Source organism: Cicer arietinum, chromosome 1 (genome assembly GCF_000331145.2).
Source record: "Cicer arietinum cultivar CDC Frontier isolate Library 1 chromosome 1, Cicar.CDCFrontier_v2.0, whole genome shotgun sequence".
In the NCBI taxonomy this organism is placed as follows: domain Eukaryota; kingdom Viridiplantae; phylum Streptophyta; class Magnoliopsida; order Fabales; family Fabaceae; genus Cicer; species Cicer arietinum.
Genome location: NC_021160.2, coordinates 53,917,761 through 53,941,393, shown reverse-complemented (window position 1 = coordinate 53,941,393; position 23,633 = coordinate 53,917,761). Strand labels below are relative to the sequence as shown.

Here is a 23,633-nt window from a genome sequence, read left to right as displayed (position 1 = left end):
AAACCTCATGCTCTATATAATAATCCCGAGGGAAGAGCAATAAAAGGCCCAACCTTGGTTATTGTAGCTTCAAGCCACTCAAGCAGAGAGAAAGCCCTTGTTCAAGCTTAGAGCAAAGACCAATGGAAAAGGTGAAGGATCTCCGCAGCTAAACCATCGACATGTTCTCATATAATGGGCTAGCGTCCGGTTTAATACAATGAAAAAGGAGGAATGTACCGTGCACCCCCACAGCTTTACCTCTCACCCCTTCATATTTTTTTATTGACCAATCTACCATTTTTTTATCTTATATAAATTTTTTTAACAAATTTACTACACTCTTTTCTCACCCCCACTTTCGAAAGTTATCCAAAAAAATTTACTATTTGAAGTTTTAAACTTTCGAAACAATCAGAAGTGAGATTTCAACAATATTTTTGAAACTTTTGTAAAAAAAACTAAAGTTTCGAAATACAATTTTTCCAAAAAACCAAAACTTTCGAAACTTTGGTTGAAGTTGAAACTTTCGAGGCTTTAAAAAACCCAAAATGGAAAAGTATTTAAAAACAAATGGAAAAGTATTTAAAAAAACCCAAAAAACCATTTCGAAACTTTCACCCGAAACGAAACTTTCACTGGAAACGAAACTTTCAGAATATTCGAAACTTTTACGTTTCGAAGGTTACGCATTGTTCAAAAATTTCCAAAGTTTGTACTTCGAAACTTTCAAGTTTAACGAAACTTTCGAAACTTTTGTACTTCGAAAGTTGCCTTACTTTTTCACTTCGAATGTTTGAAAGATTCGAATTTTTGGTAGGGTGGGAGAATCGAATATTTCGGAGTTTCGAAGAGATGGGTGAAAAAAGGAAAGTGTTTCTTTTTTTAGGGTTTTATAGATGAAATAAGGGGAAGAATAGTCTTTTCCTTATGGTTGGGGGCTGGGAGGTAAAAGAGGGGACGAAGCGGATCGGGATTTGGAAGATCAACGACGAGCTCTATTGATTCTCCAATCCAGTGGGCAAAGACATACCCGTCTATTGGGCCTAAGTTGTTCCAAAATAAATGAGCCCATATTGATTGGATATGGCCATGGCGGCAGCAAAGCAGAGTAACGACCTCCGCCTCCCTCAAGCACAGAGACGGTGAAAGACGAAACAATGCGTTGGCCATTTCCTCTTACATCTTCATCAACTCGCTTCCTTCGATTTCGCTTCATACCCTTCCAATCCCATTCCTCTCATCACAACAATTTCTCCACACATAACCCAATTCCCGTTCCAATTACATACCCCGTTCTTGATCAAACAACCGTTCGCGAAACCCTAATCTCCTTCAACAACGACTGGAAACGCGCACTCGAGTTCTTCAACTGGGTACAAACTGAATTCAACTTCCCACACTCCACCGAAACCTATAACCTAATCCTCGACATCTTAGGTAAATTCTTTGAGTTCCAACAATGTTGGAATCTAATCCACCGTATGCAAAACAACCCTAATTCTTTCCCCAACCACACCACCTTCCGTGTCATGTTCAAACGTTACATCTCTGCTCACTGCATCGACGACGCCGTTCAAACATTCCAACGTTTAAATGAGTTTAATTTGAAAGACGAAACCTCTTTTTCGAATCTCATTGACGCTCTGTGTGATCATAAACACGTTCTCGAAGCTCAAGATTTGGTTTTCGGAACACAAAAGACTCTAACGTTATCTTGGAAAATTGATGGGATTGTTGTTAGTAGTAATAATACTAAGATTTATAATATTGTTCTTCGTGGTTGGTATAAGTTGGGTTGGTGGAGTAAGTGTTGGGAGTTTTGGGATGAAATGGATAGAAAAGGTGTTCAAAAGGATCTACATTCTTATTCCATTTACATGGATATTTTGTCTAAAGGTGGAAAACCATGGAAAGCTGTGAAATTGTTTCAGGAGATGAAGAGAAAAGGTATTAAATTAGATGTTGTTGTTTATAACATTGCGATTAGAGCTATTGGTGTTTCACAAGGTGTTGATTTTTCGATTAGGTTATTTCGTGAAATGAAGGATGCGGGATTTAATCCTACTGTTGTTACTTATAATACTATTATCAGGCTTCTGTGTGATAGTTATAGATATAAGGAAGCTCTTGCTTTGCTTCGAACTATGCGTCATAATGGTTGTTTTCCGACTGCTGTTTCATATCAATGCTTTTTTTCTTGTCTTGAGAAGCCGAAACTTATAGTTGACTTGTTTGATGGTATGATTGAAAGTGGTGTTCGTCCCACGATGGATACCTATGTTATGCTCCTTAAGAAGTTTTCACGGTGGGGATTTCTTCGATTGGTGTTTGTTGTTTGGAATAGAATGGAACAACTTGGATGTAGTCCTGATGCGGCTGCTTACAATGCTTTGATAGATGCTCTTGTGGAAAAAGGGTTGATTAATATGGCTAGGAAGTATGATGAAGAGATGTTGGCTAAAGGACTTTCGCCTAGGCCGAGGAAAGAGTTGGGGACAAAGGTTTTGGGAGGAGAATTTGTTGAGGAATAGTTGGTATACAAGTATGCACACCGACACTGAGGTATGAGCCATTGAAAAGATATACAATAATAAAATATGAGCAGTGTATCAGAAAAACACAACAAAAGAAGAAGCAAAAATTATCATACCTTCTGTGATTTAAACTAACATTGATTTTGAATCATTCATATTGTAACTGTTTTCCTACCACAATAGGTTCATCCAAGTGATGTCTTGGGTCCTTCTATTCCTGGTCCTATTGTACTCCTTGTGGATTGCCCAACAGAATCTCACTTGGAAGCATTATTGTCTTCAAAATCACTAGCTACTTATGGTGATCAAGTGGAGGAAAACCTGCCAAAGGCTGGTAAGGGTGTTGCGTGTGTAATTCACTTGTCTCCTGAATCTGTTGTAAGTTGTTCAAAATACCAAACATGGATGAAGGCATTTGGTTCTGCACAGCATATCATGGCCGGACATGAAAAGTAAGGTGTTAGTCTTTCTGGATGGTCCTATTTTCTAGTTCTTGTTTTATCACTGTTAATTTCTTTCTGGTTGCTCATGCTGTTTGCAGGAAGAATGTAGAGATTCCTATGGTTTGATCTAAAGATTAAGAAGGAATGAATATGAGTTGAGTTCATATGGTTTGATCTAAAGATTAAGAAGTTGAAAAAGTTAAATGATTGGAGTTCAAATTTTGATGAAAGATAAAATACTAACATAACAACTGCTATTATATTAACTTTTTCCTGTCGAAAAAAGAATGAGTATTGATTAACTAATCTGATTTCATTGAAAAATTTAAGTGATGTTAGGTGTTGAAGCTCTTGAAAGGCTGATGGTTGAGTGTGATATTTCAAATTTTGAAGAGTTATGATTTGATTCTCAAGAGAGCGCTCTTAACAATTGAACAAAATCATCATAGGGTTTGTTTACATCAAAAGATTAAACAAAATAGGATGAGTTCTCTATGATATGCTTGGCATTCAAGGAGTCGTAGCTTCGCCCATTAGCATATCTAAAGATATGAATCTTTGAAATAAAAAACATGCAATTATTGCAGTTAATAAATCAAAATTGTAGAATAAAAATCCCAGTATTCTCATTCTAAATTGATATTTTCAATCTTATTTGCATTTGTCAAAAAAAATCCCATTTGCTAAAATAAATTAGACTATCAATAATATCCAATTTTAATTTAATGGCTTTTATTTATCATCAGCAATTTCTTTGGTTTTCACAATATAAAAGAGTAATAAAGTCAAAAAAGAAGAAGAAAAATAGGTTAATGTTCTTTTCTTAAGACTGTCGTCATTTTTTTTAGATTTTAAGACCCGGTAGTGGAAATAAAATTTATAATGTTATCAGAAGTTTCAATTCCATAATATGTATATATTTTGCATAAACTAGATAGATGAACAACCACATAAAAACATCCCATCTTTTACAAGATATATGTATGCATGGGTCGTTAGTAAAATAATTGAATAATATTCGTGGAAGATTTGGATCCATTGAAATATGAGAGAATAAAAATATATTCAATCTTACTTATGTATGCATGGATCGTTAGTAAAATAACTGAATAATATTCACATTACATTCAATATTAATACTTAATCAATGGTGGACAATTTGAATCCATTCAAATATGAGAGAGTGATATTCTCGTTTTACTATTAAAATATATTTAATCTTACTTATTAAGTTAAAAAATTTAATATATATTAAGTTGATTTAAATATGAGAGAATTTAAAATATGTGGTACACATGATATATTTAAAATTGACTTCAAATAGTAAGTTTGTGATATTTTGCCAATTACATGATAACCCTTTAATTATGTGATGGTGTGTGTTCCAATAACTTGGTTATTCATGAAGATGACAAAAAAAAAAAATAATGAATAAAAATCATATTTTGTTTTTTTATAATTGTATTAAACAAAAAATAAGGCGTATGTCTCACGTCATTCACGATTTCATAGATGAAAGATTGACTTGATACTTTTTTGACATAATACAACGAAAAATACAAGACAAAAATAATGAACAATAAACATAGTTTGCCGATCAAAAAAATTTATACAAGAGAAATAATTTAACCAAAAAAAATTACATTTTCAAAAATTCTAAAAGATAATATTTGAGTTTTATTATTATTATTAACAATTCAATAGAAAGTAGAAAAACATTTTATTTTACATTTTCTACTATCTTAACCATAAATAGACCATTAAAATTGACATCATAGTAAATTCGTGATGTAATGAGAATTGCATTATCACTTTATGATAGTGTGATATTGTATCGTCTATAACTTATTTTTTGAATAAATAAATATTAATCATTAGTAGTTTGTTAGAAGAAATTAAATTTATTAACACATAAATTAAACTCTAAACCTCCTTCTTAATATTCATTAGCGTCTCCCATCTATATCAGTGAACTAGACTTTGGAAACATGTGTTTCCATTGGTAATTGATGTGTGCATTTCCATGAAATGAACCAGATGTTTCAAAGGGATTTTTGGAATCTAAGCAATCACTACTCATGCAAGCTCCAAATAACCATGCCTCAATTTGTATTTTATAATGTGCGAATATGATAAATTTTTTGGGGTATATCTGTAAAGGAAAACAAACTATAAGAACTATTTGACTGTCTTTTTCCTTTTTATCTAAACAAATGAAAGGTCTTACAAATTAAGAAACGTGAAAATTTTACAAATAACAATGTAATAAATAAATTAACGGTAGGTAAAAGCACATAGTTCACATTAGACCGTACTTAATAGAATGCTTAATCAAATAATCATTGATACTAAAAAATTAATACTTATTAGGGTTCAATTTTAATAAACTCTCTCCATATATAATTCACACGTTTTTCATACTAAAATAAATGAATTTTATTAAAATATAATGATATATAATTATTAGATTATTGTTGAAATTTGTTTAATAATTTTTTAAATTAATGAGTTAAGATATTAAACGACTATTAGTACTAAATTAAAAATTAATTAAATAAAAAAGCTATGTATGCTCCTAAGAGCGAATTAATACTCAAATGAGAAATTTCCATTATAGATGCTCTTATACAGTATCTAAACATGAGTTTATGCCACAAAAAATTGAAAACAATTTTAGCTACTAAAAAGTAACAAACAATAAAAGTTACGGTGAAATCTCAATGTCGAGTAAAAATCTCAAGATTTTGACTTAAGCTCCTGAATCAAACACGCAACAAGCGCTCTCTCTATATATGAAAAACACAACTAAAAAGAAAATAAAAATTATCATAGCTTCTGAGTTTTAAATCAACATAGATTTTGAATCATTCACCGTCCCTCGCCACCGCATCGTCGTCCCTCGCCGCCGTGTTCAAAAACCGCGGGTATATATAACTTTTCCTTCTATATCTTCCTTTTCTGTTTTGTGTGTTTATACGATTTTAAAAACTGTTAGTATTGATTGATTTCAACCATAATTTTTCCTGAATTACGGTTTCTAACTACATAATCATCCACGTTCCTTCTCATGCTTTATCCATGGTGACTAAAACTCTATCTTACTATTACAATCCAAAGTTAGAAATCAAGTTGTTACGAAAACTCAGTAATTTCCATTCGTTACTTCTTTATAATGTTATATTTTCATATATTCATCATTTATACATTCCTTTCAGAGCTTGATATTGACAATATTAGACTCATCAAAAAAGATATTGACAAGATTATTCCATTTTTTTTTTTGTCTTCAGTAAATTTAAATTTTGATGGATTCCAATAATTGGAGACCTAATCAAAGTGCTGAAAATAATATGGATTCTAGTGATTGGAGAGGTCAACTGCAGCCAGAATCACGGCAAAGAGTTGTCAACAAAATGTAAGCTTCAGTTTTTTAAAACTGTGTCACTGATTTGATATCAAAAGAAAAGTTAAATATATAAATTGTTGATTCGTATGATTCCATAAACTGGCAACATTTCACTGAGGTTTCTGGTTTTTTTCTTTCTTTCTTTCTAGAAAATTAGTGTTTTCAAATAGCCGACATAGCAGAATTTTAACAAATCGTCATTGTTCCGCAATACACTATTTAGTATATATTGTCACATAGTCACCGTTGTGGCGCTATAGCATTGTAGTATAGCAGAATTTGAACAAACCACTATTGTTTGCAATCCGCAATTGACAACATTGAAGAAAAGAAAAATAGATGTATGATCTGAACATAAACACACAGCAGTCAGCACCATACTGTGGAATTGTAATCACATAAATTATGTATCTTGTACTCCAAATAATATTTGAGAGCTGCTAAACAATTATAGATCTGTTTACTTTTATGTCAAACTAGTGTTTATTTGAATCTGTGTCGAATAACAATTTCTTCAATATCATATTCAAAGTCCAAAGGGGAGTCTTGGCGCATCGAATAGAATTTCGGCCATACGATTATGAGGTCAAGGTTTGATTTGTGGAATTAGCCTTTTGCAAATGCAAGTTAAGGCTGCTTTCAATACCAACATATAATTATTTTTTGAATCATTTGGTGTTATATTGCACGATTTGTTTGAATAAGCTTTTGGTCTCATGTGGGCACTGTGTGTCCTCGTAGAATATGGATTAAAGGACATCTCTTGTTTATTCAATTCAGACATTAGATGTCTTGAAGGACGATAAGGAACCAGGTTTATGTTTTCAGGGTTGAATATTTCGCTCTCATGTGACTTTCTTCTAATTTTCTTCATGGGTTTTATTGCAAATAGGTGTCTAGTGGAAAATTACATTAATATTGATAGGATTTATTTTCCTTATGTTAGCGAAACAGTTTCTTAAGGAGAAGATTATCTAAGATGTTACCATGAAAATTTCCAGTCCCTATATTCCATATCTGACATCTATTCTAGCATCATTTTTTTTTTGGGACGGATAATGAGAACATGTCAAGATAATTTCATTGAGGTCTTTTTTCATGTCAGTCATATTCTATTATTTGAGGATCGTCTAATGATAATAACATATTGATAACTCATTATTTAATAATTGAACCACTGTTTTTCATTTTTGTAGAATGGACACATTAAAAAGACATCTTCCTGATTCTGGTCAAGAGGGATTGTTTGAACTTTGGAAGATTGCTCAAAGGTTTGAAGAGAAGATTTTTACTGCTGCAACAAGCCAGGTAGATCTCTAAGTAGAAGCCTCATGATTATCCGTGTATAGTTACCTGAACAAACATATACTATATGAAAGATTGTTAGGATATAGAATAAAGAATTATAAGTAGTTAAAATAGTTTAAAGTTGTTATAGAATTTAGTTAGTTAAGGTTGTTATAGGGCTATTTTTCTAAATTGGGAAATACAAAGATAGAGATAATTATTGAGTACTGTAAACTTTTGTCAATAGAGTAGTGACTCTATTGTAGAAAGGGAAATGCTTGAAGGATAGATTTCTCTCCTATTTTCTCTTTCTCTCTCTGATTCTTTCAATAAAATAACTATTTTCTTTGGATTGAATTCTTTGGTTCCTAACAAAGATTGACAATTTATTGTGGCATTCCTTAATTTCAGCCTGATTATCTATGGAAAATATCTTTGAAGATGCTAACAATGGAGATTAAATCCCACGGCACTCTGGCCAACAATATACCATCAAATCAAGGTGGCCCAAGCAATAAACCTCCTGTTCCAGGTTAGCCCTTGGCCCCCTTGGCATGGTGATAGTATTCTGAGATGATTTTACTCTATAAGTCATTTCATGTCTTTCAGTATTAGCTATCAGTATACCGTGACCTATTGTTTTGAAATATCAGAAAAACACAACAAAAGAAGAAAAAAAATTATCATACCTTCTGCGTTTTAAACTAACATTGATTTTGAATCACTCACCGTCCCTCGCCACTGCATCGTCGTCCCTCGCTTCCGTGTCCAAAAATTGCGGGTATATATAAAACTCTTTCTGCTGTATCTCCCTCTTTCGTTTTGTGTGGTTTATACGATTTTCAAAACTGTTAATATTCATTGATTTCAAATTTTCTTGAATTATTATGGCTTCTAACTACATAAGCTTCTCCGTTCCTTCTCATGCTTTATCCATGGTGACTAAAACTCTATCTTATTATTACAATCTAAAGTTAGAAATCAAGTTTTTATGAAAACTCAGTAATTGCCATTCATTACTTTTTTATAATGTTATATTTTCATATATTCATTTATACATTCCTTTCAGAGCTTGATATTGACAAGATTAGACTCATCAAAAAAGATATTGACAAGATTATTCCATTTTTTTCTTTTTGTTTTCAGTTAATTTAAATTTGATGAATTCCAATAATTGGAGACTTAATCAAGGTGCTGAACCTAATATGGATTCTAGTGATTGGAGAGGTCAACTGCAGCCTGAATCACGACAAAGAGTTGTCAACAAAATGTAAGCTTAGCTTCAGTTTTTTAATACTGTGTCACTGATTTGATGTGTAGTTTTTTGACTATTAATTAATGCATATCAAAAGAAAAGTTAAATATATAAATTGTTGATTTATATGATTCCCTAGACTGGCAACATTGCACTGAAGTTTTTGGTTTTTTTCTTTCTTTCTTTCTTTCTTTCTAGAAAATTAGTATTTTCAAATAGCCGACTTAGCGGAATTTTAACAAATCGCTCTTGCTCTGCATTACGCTATTTAATATAAATCGTCAAATAGTCGCTGTTGTGGCGCTATATAGCACTGTAGCGTAGCGGAATTAGAACATACCGCTATAATCTGCAATCCGCCATTGACAACATTGAAGAAAAGAAAAATAGATGTATGATCAGAACATAAACACACAGCAGTCAGCACCATACCGTGGACTTATATGCATATAAATTATGTAACTTGTATTCAAAATTATATTTGATATCTGCAAAACAATAATAAATCTGTTTAATTTTATGCCAAACTAGTGATTATTTGAATCCGTGTCGAATAACAATTTCTTCAATATTATATTCAAAGTCCAAAGGGGAGTCTTTGCACATCAAATGGAATTTCTGCCATACGATTATGAGGTCAAGGTTTGATTCGTGGAATTAGCCTCTTGCAAATGCAAGATAAGGCTGCTTTCAATAGATTCACAACGGATCTCCTAGTACTTTCCATTAGGGGAGCTTTATAGTACCAAGTTGCCTTTTGCATATTAGAAGTCCATGTATGAGCCTTAGTATGACAACATTAAGGATACTTATTAGATGGGTGAGTGGGACATGACCATATTTGTGTGTCAACACAAACATATAATTTGTTTTTTTTGAATCATTTGGTGTTATATTGCACGATTTGTTTGAATAATCTTTTTGGTTTCATGTGGGAACATTGTGTGTCCCCATAGAATATGGATTAATGATTGCTTATTCAATTTAGACCTTAGAGGTCTTGAAGGAGGATAAGGAGCCAGGTTTATGTTTTCAGGGTTGATTATTTCGCTCTCATGTGACTTTCTTCTCATTTTTTTCATGGGATTTATTGCAAATTGATGTCTAGTGGAAAATTACATTAATATTAATAGGATTTAGTTTCCTTATGTTAGCAAGACAGTTTCTTAAGGAGAAGATTATCTAAGATGTTACCAAGAAAATTTCCAGTCCCTGTATTCCATATCTGACATCTATTCTAACATGTTATTTTTTGGGACGGATAATGAGAACATGTCCAGATAATTTCAATGAGGTCTTCTTTCATGTCAGTCATATTCTATTATTTGAGGATCGTCTAATGATAATAACATATTAACAACTCAGTATTTAATAATTGAACCACTGTTTTTCAATTTTATAGAATGGACACATTAAAAAGACATCTTCCTGATTCTGGTCAAGAGGGATTGTTCGAACTTCGGAAGATTGCTCAAAGGTTTGAAGAGAAGATTTTTACTGCTGCAACAAGCCAGGTACATCTCTAATTAGAAGCCTCATGATTATCAGTTTATCGTTACCTGAACAAACAAATACTATATGGAAGATTGTTAGGATATAGAATAAAGAATTATAAGTAGTTAAAGTAGTTGAGAGTTGTTATAGAAGTTAGTTAGTTGAGGTTGATACAGAACTATTTATCTAAATAGGAGAATACAAGGATAGAGATCATTATTGAGTACTATAAACTTTTGTGAATAGAGTAGTGACTCTATTGTAGAAAGGGAAACGCTCGATGGATAGATTTCTCTCTTATTCTTTCTCTCTCTCTGTTTCTTTCAATGAAATAACTATTTATTGTGGCATTCCTTAATTTCAGCCTGATTATCTACGGAAAATATCTTTGAAGATGCTAACAATGGACACTAAATCCCAGGGCACTATGACCAACAATATACCATCAAATCAAGGTGGCCCAAGCAATAGACCTCCTTATCCACGTTAGCATTTAAGAGTCTTGGCCCTTGGCATGGTGATAGTATTCTGAGAGTATTTAAGAAGATTGGTCAGCAGGGCTGTCAAACACCATTGGTGTGAAGATGGGAGTTTAAGGATGGTTGTCGGTCTCCCGTAGCTCCAGAAGGCAACAGTTATCGGCTGCAGAAGTCATAATGTTGTCGCAGCTAGTTTTCTGATGCTTATCTTTTAAGTTGTTGGCTTCAATAAGTATACCAAGAAGTGCTACCTGGGAAGTTGATAATTTCTTTTCAACAAAGAATGTATTTGGCTCACAATATTTACCTTATTTATTCATTGAAGTATTTAAGATTTTGAATTGGTAAGGGATTGTTTATTTTATATATGTAAGTGACTTAGCTAGTGAGGTCCACATGTTTATTCAATACTAATATATTTTTGGTGAATGCAACACACTTTTACATTTAGCTTACTTTGTTGTTCATCGTTCAAAAGTTTATGAACATCACGTTTTTAATGGCAGGGCATGCCAAGGGTTTGTTCTTGATCATGGTAATAATACCAGACTGAAACGGACAGTTCAATTGATTGGACCTGTGCTCGGTTCAGTTAAGCTTGAGAACCGCGCTACCATAAAACGGGACATCTTTTAAGTGAAAAGTTCAGAGTTATTGTGCAGGGAGGGAGCAGCACTGATAAGGTGTATAGTCTTCGTTCATGGGGGCTTGTCAACTCAGTTATCTATTAAATGTTTTTGGATTAGTTCATGTAATTTATTATCAGACCTTGGTTTATGTGGCCTCAATTTAATAAAAATTGTCCACAAATGTCACACTTAGGAACATCTTTGAGAAGTAGGGGAGTACAAATTGAGTAAGAATCTCACGCGTACAGTGTTTTATGTGATTGAGTGGCCCAAAACAAAAGTAAGACTAGTATGTTTGAGTAAAATTCCAAAAACATAAAATCTACGATTTCAAGATTTAATTTTTTCAATTAATAACATGTTTAAGTTTTCAAATTGAAATTAAGTTTGCTCCGTATTTATTATCTTTAATGATATCATAGATGAAAGATTGAGTAGGCACTTTTCAGACATCTAACCATATTAAGTATTTTTTATAGACAAATGTTCACAGTCAATTTGTTAGGAGAGATAAAAATGTGAGTATCAAAGAACAAATCAGGACCTTCTGCATAAAACTTATTTATTGTTTCAAGCTAAACTACTATATTGATCTCTCGAGGACCACACAACATTAAATTTACTTTTCTGTGAAAAACAATGAACAAAAAGGACAAAAGAAAATAATGAACAAAAAATTATGTGTTGATGTTCAGAACTTTTTGTTTTAAGACGAGGTACTAAAAAAAAAAAAAGCATGTATAGATAAAAGATTGATCCAACAATTTTTTTGATATCCCGTAATATACATGTTAATGGAACGAAAAAAAATAAGACGAAAATAATGAAAAAAAAATGGTTTGCTGATTAAATTTTTTTTTAACGGATAAGTAAGTTAATAAAAATTAAGGTGCGAGTCTTTATGAATTTTTTGCTGTTTATATTTGTAGAAACAAAATTACACATGATATATTTTGTACAGAAAAGTCTCTTTATTTTGTGTGAAATATCATATTATCAATTTTTATTAATTGTTCTACATATAAATCTAAATTGTAATATAAAAATATATTAAAATCCTTAAATTAAGGAACAAGTTTTAAATATATTCTAAACAAAAATATAAATTATATATATCACAATGATGTCTTATTATAAATATTAAATATATTTAAATTCAAAACTAAATCTAAATAAATTTTTCTAAACATATCTTGACATATTATTCTCAACAAGTCTCACATTGTTGGAACCTCTAAAATAACATTTATTTTGCTTAATTCTCAATAATATTTCAAATATACAAAAGAAATACTTTGATTTAATATTTTGATTAAATATGTTTTTAGTCTTTATAAAATTTCAAAATTTTAATTTTAATTATTATAAAATAAAAATACAACTTTTAATCCATACAAATTTATCATGTGTGTAATTTTAATTATAGTTGTTAATAAAAAATATATATATATATATATATATATATATATATATATATATATATATTCATAAATGACTGTTAAAATTGACCTCAAATAGTATGTTTGTGATATTAGTATAACCCTTTAATTATGTGATGGTGTGTGTTTCAATAACTTGGTTTTTCGCGAAGATGACAAAAGAAAATAATGAACAAAAATCATATTTTGCTTTTTATAATTTTTCTTTTAATAAAAGGTATTAAACAAAAACAAGGCGCGTGTCTCACGTCATTCACGATATCGTAGATAAAAGATTGACTTGATATTTTTCTGACATAACACAACGAAAGAGATAAGACAAAAATAATGAACAATAAACATGGTTTGTCGATAAATTTCTTTCATACAGTAGAAATAATTTAACCAAAAAGTATGTTTGTGATATTAGTATAACCCATTAATTATGTGATGGCGTGTGTTCCAATAACTTGGTTTTTCACGAAGACGACAAAAAAAAATAATGAACAAAAATTATATTTTGCTTTTTATAACTTTTCTTTTAATAGAAGCTATTAAACAAAAACAAGACTCACGTCATTAACAATATTGTAGATAAAAGATTGACTTGACATTTTTCTGACATAACACAATGAAAAAGACAAGACAAAAATAATAAATAATAAATATGGTTTGTCGATAAAAATATTTCATACAAGATCAAAAATTTCATATAAGAACTATTTTGTAGTTTTTTTCTTTTTATCTAAACAACTAACTACGAAGGTCCTAAAATATTTGAATCGTAAATATTTTACAAATGATAATATAGACCATACTTAATGACGGTGGATAAAAACACATAATTCATATTAGACCGTACTTAATAAAATGTTTAATCGAATAAACATTAGTATTATGAAATTAGTCTGCTGAAAAATAAAATTATAAAATACTTATTAAAATTCATTTTTTACGAACTCTCTTTATATAATTCATACGTTTTTAATATTAAAATAATGAATTTTATTAAAATATAATAAAATATAATTATTAAATTATTGTTGAGATTTGTTTAATAATTTTTTAAGTTGATGATTTATTAGTACTAAATTAAAAATTATTTAAATTAAAAAGCTATGTATACTCCTAAAGGCGAATTAATACTCAAATGAAAAATTTCCATTATAGATGCTCTTATACAGTATCTAAACATGAGTTTATGCCACAAAAAATTGTTTTCAATTTTAGAGTTACTAAAAAGTAACAAACAATAACAATTACATAGAAATCTCAATATGAGTTAAAAAAAAAAAACGAAATATCAATTAAAAACAAAAAAGAAATCTCAAGATTTTGACTTCCTTTATAAATATAAGTCGGTCTTCTTTATTGATAGAATCATAGAACTTAAATTAACCCGCAAGCTCCCGAATCAAACACGCAATGTTGCTCTCTCTCTCTCTCTCTATATATATATATATATATGAAAAATACAACAAAAAAGAATTAAAAAAATTATCATACCTTCTGAGTTTTAAATTAACATAGATTCTGAATCATTCACCATCCCTCGCCACCGCACCGTCGTCCCTCGCCACCGCACCGTCGTCCCTAGCCACCGCACCGTCGTCCCTCGCCACCGCATCGTCGTCCCTCGCCGCCGTGTCCAAAAACCGCGGGTACATATATAACTCTTCCTTCTGTATCTCCCTTTTCGGTTTTGTGTGTTTATACGATTTTAAAAACTGTTAGTATTGATTGATTTCAACCATAATTTTTCTTGAATTATGGTTTCTAACTACATAATCATCCACGTTCCTTCTCATGTTTTATCCATGGGGACTAAAACTCTATCTTATTATTAAAATCTAAAGTTAGAAATCAAGTTTTTATAAAAACTCAGTAATTATGTTATATTTTCATATATTCATCATTTATACATTCCTTTCAGAGCTTGATATTGACAAGATTAGACTCATCAAAAAAGATATTGACAAGATTATTCCATTTTTTTTCTTTTTGTTTTCAGTTAATTTAAATTTGATGGATTCCAATAATTGGAGACCTAATCAAGGTGCTGAACCTAATATGGATTCTAGTGATTGGAGAGGTCAACTGCAGCCTGAATCACGGCAAAGAGTTGTCAACAAAATGTAAGCTTCAGTTTTTTAAAACTGTCACTGATTTGATATCAAAAGAAAAGTTAAATATATAAATTGTTGATTCGTATGATTCCATAAACTGGCAACATTTCACTGAGGTTTCTGGTTTTTTTCTTTCTTTCTTTCTAGAAAATTAGTGTTTTCAACTAGCCGACATAGCAGAATTTTAACAAATAGTCATTGTTCCGCAATACACTATTTAGTATATATTGTCACATAGTCACCGTTGTGGCTCTATAGCATTGTAGTATAGCGGAATTTGAACAAACTACTATTTTCTGCAATCCGCAATTGACAACATGGAAGAAAAGAAAAATAGATGTATGATCAGAACATAAACACAAAGCAGTCAGCACCATACCGTGGAATTGTAATCATTTATGTTATGCAACTTGTACTCAAAATTATATTTGATAGCTGCTAAACAATAATAAATCTGTTTATTTTTATGCCAAACTAGTGTTTATTTGAATCCATGTCGAATAACAATTTCTTCAATATTATTCAAAGTTCGAAGGGGAGTCTTGGTGCATCGAATGGAATTTCTGCCATACGATTATGAGGTCAAGGTTTGGTTTGTGGAATTAGCCTCTTGCAAATGCAAGATAAGGCTGCTTTCAATAGATTCACAACAGATCTCCTAGTACTTGCCATTAGGGGAGTTTTATTGTACCAAGTTGCCTTTTGCATATTAGAAGTCCATGTATGAGCCTTAGCATGACAACATTACGGATACTTATTAGATGGGTGAGTGGGACATGACCATATTTGTGTCAATACCAACATATACTTATTTTTTGAATCATTTGGTGTTATATTGCATGATTTGTTTGAATAAGCTTTTGGTTTCATGTGGGGGCATTGTGTGTCCCAGTAGAATATGGATTAAGGACATCTCTTGTTTATTCAATTTAGACATTAGAGGTCTTGAAGGAGGATAAGGAACCAGGTTTATGTTTTCAGGGTTGAATATTTCGTTCTCATGTGACTTTCTTCTCATTTTCTTCATGGGTTTTATCGCAAATGGATGTCTAGTGGAAAATTACATTAATATTAATAGGATTTATTTTCCTTATGTTAGCAAGACAATTTCTTAAGGAGAAGATTATCTAAGATGTTACCAAGAAAATTTCCAGTCCCTTTATTCCATATCTGACATCTATTCTACCATCTTTTTTTTTGGGATGGATGATGAGAACATGTCCAGATAATTTCAATGAGGTCTTCTTTCGTGTTAGTAATATTCTATTATTTGAGGATCGTCTAATGATAATAACATATTAATAACTTATTATTTAATAATTGAACCATTGTTTTTCATTTTTGTAGAATGGACACATTAAAAAGACATCTTCCTGTTTCTGGTCAAGAGGGATTGCTCGAACTTCGGAAGATTGCTCAAAGGTTTGAAGAGAAGATTTTTACTGCTGCAACAAGTCAGGTACATCTCTAATTAGAAGTACATCTCTAATTAGAAGCCTCATGATTATCCGTTTATAGTTACCTGAACAAATAGATACTATATGGAAGATTGTTAGGATATAGAATAAAGAATTATAAGTAGTTAAAGTAGTTGAGAGTTGTTATTGTTGTTAGTTAGTTGAGGTTGTTATAGGGCTATTTATCTAAATAGGAGAATACAAGGATAGAGATCATTATTGAGTACTGTAAACTTCTGTGAATACAGTAGTGACTCTGTTGCAGAAAGGCAAACGTTTGAAGGATAGATTTCTCTCCTATTCTCTCTCTCTCTCTCTCTCTCTCTGATTGTTTCAATAAAATAACTGTTTTCTGTGGATTCAGTTCTTGGGTTCCTAACAAAGATTGACAATTTATTGTTGCATTCCTTAATTTCAGCCTGATTATCTACGGAAAATATCTTTGAAGATGCTAACAATGGAGACTAAATCCCAGGGCACTATGGCCAACAATATACCATCAAATCAAGGTGGCCCAAGCAATAAACCTCCTGATCCAGGTTAACGTTTAAGAGCCTTGGCCCTTGGCATGGTGATAGTATTCTGAGAGTATTTTTCTTTAAGTTATTTCATGTCTTTCAGTATTAGCTAGCGGTATACTGTGACCTGTTGCTTTGAAATATCATTAACACTTAAAGTTTCGCTGGTCCTACACGATCCTTGTCCTTTATCTTCAATCTTTATACTGTTACATAATTTTTTTGCTTCTCTGACTTGGCCAATCATTACTTTTTTTAATAGGACTTGTTATGCAGTCTCAAGTTCACAATCAAGGGCAGCAACATCCTATTCCTTTGTCTAATCAGCCCCAGTCACGCCAACAGCTTCTATCTCAGAACATTCAAAGTAACATGGCATCTCAACCTAACCTGCCATCTGTTTCTGGTCTAGCCCAGACTCCCATCCCGAATGTTGGCCAAAATTCAAACATTCAAAACATGTTTAATGGTTCCCAGAGACAAATGCAAGGAAGGCAGCAGGTTGTTCCCCAGCAACAGCAGCAGCAGCAATCACAGAATTCACAACAGTATCTGTACCAACAGCAGCTTATAAGGCATAAACTTCAGATGCAATCTCAACAGCAGCAGCAACAGCAGCATCAACAACAACAGCAGCAGCAGCAGCAGCAACAGCAACACCAACAACAGCAGCAGCAACAGCAACAACAGCAGCAGCAGCAGAACCTTCTACAATCAAATCAGTTGCAATCCTCTCAGCAATCTGTCATGCAGCAGCCTTCCATGATGCAAACATCTTCTCTGTCTAGCATTCAGCACAATCAGCAATCTAATAATGGTCAACAGTCAGCACAGTCCATGCTTCAGCAACACCCCCAAGTTATAAGGCAGCAACAACAACAACAGACTTCTATTATTCATCAGCAACAAACACCAATGGCTCAACAATCAATTTTGCCTCCACAACAGCAGCCGCAGCAACAGCTTATGGGGCAACAAGCAAATGCAACCAACATGCAACACACCCAGATGCTTGGGTCACAGAATAATGTTGGTGATTTGCAGCAGTCACAGAGGTTACTTGCACAGCAGAATAATCTTTCAAACTTGCAACAACAGCAACTAATAAATCAGCAAAACAACCTATCAAATATACATCAACAGTTGGGAAATAATGTCCCTGGGTTACAGCCGCAGCAGGTCCTTGGATCTCAATCTGGCAATTCAGGCATGCAAACAAGCCAGCACTCTGCACATGTGCTACAGCAATCAAAGGTTCCAATTCAGCAACAATCACAGCAAGGTGCATCGAATTTGTTACCATCTCAAGCACAGCAGTCACAGCCACAGGCTCCACAACAGCAATTAATGCCACAGATTCAATCTCAGCCTGCACAATTGCAACAGCAATTGGGTTTGCAACAACAACCGAATCCCTTGCAACGAGATATGCAGCAAAGGCTTCAGGCATCGGGTTCCTTACTTCAACATTCGGGTGTTCTTGAACAACAAAAGCAGTTATATCAATCACAAAGACCCCTTCCAGAAACTTCGTCAAGTACGTAAAGTTGGGTTTAACCAATTTGTGTCTTTATCTTTTTGTCAAATTTTTAGGGTCCTTCCTATTACATAGGATCGTTTAGGTTTCAATGCGTAGATTGTGAGATCGTAAAGTCTCTAAGGAAATGAAGAAAAAGATGGTCTAAGGCGTCTAATAAAAATAAGGTCAAAATTTGATGTTGCAAATCAGAAATTTTGAACACTAGAAGATTTTCATTTTAGTTAGTTGCAAGGACTGGGTAGAAAATGTAATATACCTAATTTGGTATAGGGTTGGACAGAAAAATATAATAGAACAAATCAAGTCATGAAACTACCATCTCTCAAGGTCAAGGGTAGAACGGTGCCCCCATCGGAAGTGAATCCGAGGCAGGTAGGTCAAAACTGAGGCATCGTCGATAAAACAGCAACACAGAACCACACGCAGTCTCAACCTTCAGATCAATCAGGACAATGTTTTAGCATATCTGAGGGTTTTGCTAGACGTTGCGAGTTAGTTTCAACCGGGTTATGGGTTTTGTCATGTTTTTTTCCTTCCTAATATGAGATGCCATATCCGAGATTAATTGGATCTGCGGGATTGCACAATCCCAGTGAACCTACGTGCTGGAGTCCAATCCATGTACAATCTTAGAAGAATGAGTTTTTTTTCTGGTATTGGGATGCCTCCTGTCTTTCTAATATGTAGAATCATTTGGTTTTACATGTTGGATTATGATTTTGATAGTCTTGAATAACACTGCTATGATGTCAACAGTTCTTGAGAAAAGACTTGCAAAAAAAAAAAAAAAAAGGAAAAGTGAGAACATTACAAGAAGAATTCAACTTATCTTTGTGCTATCTTAGTTGTGTTTGGATTTGGAACTTCGTTTTCTGCACTTCCTCTGTTTCCTTTAATCATTATAATCATCTTATCCATTTCTCGAATGCTTATCATTCAATTTTTTCGCCTTGCCTGAATACTTTTGGGAAGTCTTCATATTTTCTATGGTATCCCTGTCATACATGTTAAGTTCGTGGCACAAGGCACATACCTCTCAGTCTATATATATATATTAGTGGTTTGTTGGATAACCCCCAACTTCCTGAAAGTATCTTTGATAAAAACAGGAAACCATAAAATATTTCTCGAATGCATCTTTTCTAATTGATAGACTCAAGTTATGTAAGTTGATTTGTGATTACCCCAATCTATTCTCCATCTCTTGAAAAAGAGAAGGGGGGAAAAAGCATGTTTGCACGTTTTTCAGCCTTGTATGCTTATGTGTATCATATTATATCTGTTGTAGATTCTATGGATTCAACGGCACAGACCGGACAGCCAAGTGGGGGTGATTGGCAAGAAGAAGTATATCAAAAGGTAATATGCTACTTTCGCATCTTTATTTATTGAGGAAATTGGTTGAACAACAGAAAATTGTCAAACACATGGCTTTTAGTCCGAGTAATGATATCTTAATAGTAAGAACATGGAATTCTCACTAGTTAAGGAAAAAATAATGGAGGCAAATTCATACTGTTCGATTTTTATGTGGACGGTTCTTATCCCTCGCGTAATATTTGAAAAGATGTGGGCTGCAGCAGTTACAAATGTTGTCTTGAACAAATGTTGTATTTCATTTTGGTTATTTGTCTTGAACAAATGTTGTATTTCATTTTTTATCCTGTAATAGTTGCCGGCATCAAGAAAGACTTGTTGTAATTATTAAATTGATTCTTTACTGGTATAAATGGTATTGCTTTGATGAGATTTAAAGTTTTCAATTCAATATTTTCAAAGTCATGGTCTCACAGGTATCAAAACGCATAGTTACAGTCTTCCCAATTTCAGCATTAAAATGAAACTTGCAATTTATGATGCTTTACAAATGGAAAAAATAGTTTTACTTACTGTGCCATTAATACAACAGCAATACAGATACACTTGCATGAAAGATTTCATGTTTTCTAACACATTGATTATGATGATTTTAACAATAGATCAAAGCCATGAAAGAAAGCTACTTGCCAGAGCTCAGTGAGATGTATCAGAAAATCGCGGCAAAACTTCAGCAGGTACATTTTGTTAGCCAACTTTTAATAGCTTCTATGGATAAGGAAGCCTTTTCTGTTATAATTATCCTGGAAAACTCAGAAGGTTGCAGTGTGTTCTAAACATTATCAAGCCATCACCCTTCTTGAAAGGAAGCCCGTAATTGTTTGTTGCATTTGCTTATAACTTATTTTTACTGTATTTAATGGTGTATCTTTCTTTTTTCTACCAGCATGATTCTCTTCCTCACCAGCCAAAGTCGGATCAGCTTGAAAAGCTTAAGGTATTTAAACTGATGTTGGAGCGTCTTATAACATTCCTCCAGGTTTCCAAGAGCAACATCTCACCTAGCTTAAAGGAGAAACTGGGTTCATATGAGAAGCAGATTATAAATTTCATAAATACAAATAGACCTAGGAAAATGTCTTCACTGCAGCCAGGGCAGCTTCCCCCACCTCACATGCACTCCATGTCACAGACGCAGTCCCAAGTCACTCAAGTGCAATCTCATGAAAATCAAATGAATACTCAGTTGCAAACAACAAATATGCAAGGCCCTGTAGCAACAATGCAGCAGAATAACATGACGAGCATGCAGCATAATTCTCTGTCTGGTTTATCTACAACACAGCAGAATATGATGAATACAATGCAATCTAGTGCCAATTTAGATTCTGCACAAGGAAATATGAACTCCCTGCAACAGGTTCCAGTGAGCTCCCTTCAACAAAACCCTGTTACTGCTCCTCAACAAACTAATGCCAGCTCCTTATCTTCACAAGCTGGGGTAAATGTGATCCAACCAAATCTTCAGCCAGGTTCTAGTATGCTTCAACACCAGCAACTAAAACAACAGCAGGAACAACAGATGTTACAGAATCAACAATTCAAACAACAATATCAGCGGCAATTGATGCAGAGGCAGCAGATGCTACAGCAGCAGCAGCAGTTACACCAGCCAGCAAAGCAACAGCTGCCTGCACAGTTGCAGACACATCAAATGCAACAACTTCACCAAATGAATGATGTAAATGATATGAAGATGAGGCATGGAATTGGTGGTAAGCCAGGGGTCTTTCAGCAACATCTTGCTTCCAGTCAACGCTCAACTTATCCCCATCAACAGATGAAACAAGGTCCTTTTCCTGTTTCTTCACCCCAACTTCTACAGGCTACATCTCCACAGATTCCACAACATTCGTCTCCCCAGGTTGACCAACACAATCACCTTCCATCGCTTACAAAAGTTGGTACCCCTTTGCAATCTGCTAACTCACCTTTTGTAGTCCCTACTCCTTCACCTCCCTTGGCTCCATCTCCTATGCCAGGAGATTCTGAAAAGCCCATTTCTGGTGTTTCATTGATATCAAATGCTGCAAATGTTGGACACCAACAAACAGGGGGTGCAGCAGCACCTGCTCAATCGCTTGCCATTGGAACTCCTGGAATATCAGCCTCTCCACTACTGGCAGAGTTTACCGGTCCAGATGGTGCACATGGTAATGCATTGGTGCCCTCTTCAGGAAAGTCAACTGTTACTGAGGAGCCTTTGGACCGCCTAATTAAAGCGGTTAGTCTAGTTTATCTTAAGCTAGCACGATCAATGTTTGTGACCTTAGTTTGTACTTTGTACAAATATCACATAAATGTCATTTTAATTTTGAAGTTTAGATGACTAGTTTATGTCTAATCATGATTACAGGTGAATTCGCTGACCCCTGCAGCTTTAAGTGCAGCTGTCAGTGATATAAGTTCTGTTGTCAGCATGAATGATAGGATAGCAGGGTCAGCTCCAGGCAATGGATCCAGAGCCGCTGTTGGTGAAGATTTGGTTGCCATGACTAATTGTCGCCTTCAGGCTAGAAATTTCATCACCCAAGATGGTGCAAATGGAACCAGGAGGATGAAACGCTGCACCAATGCTACACCCTTGAATGTTGTATCATCTGCTGGTAGTGTGAATGATAGTTTCAAGCAGTTAACTGCTATGGAGGCTTCTGATTTGGAGTCAACTGCAACATCCAATATCAAGAAGCCTAGGTTTGAGGTACTCCATTATTTCTCTTAATTATTTTGTTTTATTTAACAACATTTGATATCTTTACTGTCTTTGTCAAGTTATTTGGGCTTGCCAATGCGATTAATTTATGGGCAATTCATGAATTGCTAAAACGTTATGCACATTGTATTTCACTCTTTTATTCAATTAGAATGTGTTACTTCCCAGCTAAAAGTTTTAGTGCAATTTAATTTTCTGACTAGAAAGACCCCGACTCAGAAAAATCTACTAGTTCAATTTGGGAGTGTGTGGAAAAGGTGTAATTTCGTGTTCTTATTTAGAAACTGAAACATACTGCCTCCAGTCCTATTTGTAACTAGAAACAAACGGCTAATTGCCTATTCACCAAGACCAATTAAAAAAATTAAATCACTAAGACCAATATAGAAGTTTTAACTTATTCCAAAACACCCATAGTACAGTATTAAATCCATTTAAGATTAAATACTCTTCAGTAGCATTGGAAATGACAATAAAATAAAGGTAGAATTAGGAGGACCAAAAAAATATACTCAATTATTTCTACTAAAAAGTCCGGAGGGAGTACCATTTATCAAAATGCACTAGTCATTCCCTGGTAACTAATATACCAATTAATATGGAGATTGTGATACCTGAACTTCAAGCACTAATGTGACAAAAATGTACAATATGGGACAAGGGGTAAGGAATATGCATTGTACACATTGTGGGATATTTGAACTGATGTATACCTCATTTTACCAAAGCAGAAGTTGTTGCCAAGTATCAGTTAACAATGATATTGTAAAATAATGACAATTCAAAAGAAACAACTATAGTTATACTTGTATTACTGATGCAGTTGGGGTACTAGTAGCATGCAACGATGAAAATTACAGTAGTGGTTAGGCTGATCATTGTTATGTTTTTTTTATTTGGGGTTTAGGACATTCGATTGGATCCATTATATAATCACTAAGATTTTGCATGACCCGGATAAGCTATTGACACTCT

General features: G+C 33.4%; 3 protein-coding genes across 6 annotated transcripts in view; all 3 read left to right on the top strand.

Annotated features, from left to right (window-relative positions):
- Positions 1–896: 896 nt before the first annotated feature.
- LOC101503772 (pentatricopeptide repeat-containing protein At1g80550, mitochondrial) lies at positions 897–3,123 on the top strand. Of its 2 annotated transcripts, XR_003471314.2 has the most exons (3): positions 897–2,544; positions 2,700–2,968; positions 3,058–3,123. XR_003471314.2 is itself a non-coding variant. In XM_027331510.2 (2 exons), the coding sequence occupies exon 1, from the start codon at positions 1,140–1,142 to the stop codon at positions 2,511–2,513; it is 1,374 nt and encodes a 457-aa protein (XP_027187311.1). In that variant the 5' UTR covers positions 897–1,139; the 3' UTR covers positions 2,514–2,544; positions 2,700–3,123. The 2 variants fall into 2 exon arrangements, 1 of the variants encoding a protein (XP_027187311.1); XM_027331510.2 differs by having other exon boundaries at positions 2,700–3,123.
- A 2,586-nt stretch (positions 3,124–5,709) lies between these two features.
- Positions 5,710–11,845, top strand: LOC101503108 (uncharacterized). 3 transcript variants are annotated; one of them, XR_189284.4, is made up of 8 exons: positions 5,727–5,883; positions 6,250–6,374; positions 7,562–7,673; positions 8,064–8,184; positions 8,799–8,922; positions 10,310–10,421; positions 10,766–11,224; positions 11,387–11,845. XR_189284.4 is itself a non-coding variant. In XM_004486577.4 (7 exons), the coding sequence occupies exons 2-7, from the start codon at positions 6,265–6,267 to the stop codon at positions 10,889–10,891; spliced, it is 648 nt and encodes a 215-aa protein (XP_004486634.1). In that variant the 5' UTR covers positions 5,710–5,883; positions 6,250–6,264; the 3' UTR covers positions 10,892–11,330. The 3 variants fall into 3 exon arrangements, 2 of the variants coding, with proteins under 2 accessions (XP_004486634.1, XP_004486633.1); XM_004486577.4 differs by lacking the exon at positions 11,387–11,845 and having other exon boundaries at positions 5,710–5,883; positions 10,823–11,330; XM_004486576.4 differs by lacking the exon at positions 11,387–11,845 and having other exon boundaries at positions 5,717–5,883; positions 10,766–11,330.
- A 2,473-nt stretch (positions 11,846–14,318) lies between these two features.
- LOC101502788 (mediator of RNA polymerase II transcription subunit 15a) overlaps positions 14,319–23,633 on the top strand; it is an 11,865-nt gene continuing 2,550 nt past the window's right edge. Inside the window, exons 1-9 of the mRNA XM_004486575.4 lie at positions 14,319–14,588; positions 14,939–15,062; positions 16,401–16,512; positions 16,929–17,049; positions 17,291–18,565; positions 19,857–19,927; positions 20,548–20,622; positions 20,832–22,169; positions 22,302–22,646. Coding sequence (XP_004486632.1) covers positions 14,953–15,062; positions 16,401–16,512; positions 16,929–17,049; positions 17,291–18,565; positions 19,857–19,927; positions 20,548–20,622; positions 20,832–22,169; positions 22,302–22,646 — 3,447 coding nt within the window. The 5' untranslated portion in view covers positions 14,319–14,588; positions 14,939–14,952. The remainder of the gene's footprint in view (positions 14,589–14,938; positions 15,063–16,400; positions 16,513–16,928; positions 17,050–17,290; positions 18,566–19,856; positions 19,928–20,547; positions 20,623–20,831; positions 22,170–22,301; positions 22,647–23,633) is intronic.

Coding starts and splice junctions, on each gene's coding strand:
- LOC101503772 (XM_027331510.2), top strand. CDS start 1,140: ATGCGTTGGCCATTTCCTCTTACATCTTCATCAACTCGCTTCCTTCGA.
- LOC101503108 (XM_004486576.4), top strand. CDS start 6,265: ATGGATTCCAATAATTGGAGACCTAATCAAAGTGCTGAAAATAATATG. Junction 6,375..7,561: donor CAAAGAGTTGTCAACAAAAT/GTAAGCTTCAGT, acceptor TCATTTTTGTAG/AATGGACACATTAAAAAGAC. Junction 8,923..10,309: donor CAAAGAGTTGTCAACAAAAT/GTAAGCTTAGCT, acceptor TCAATTTTATAG/AATGGACACATTAAAAAGAC.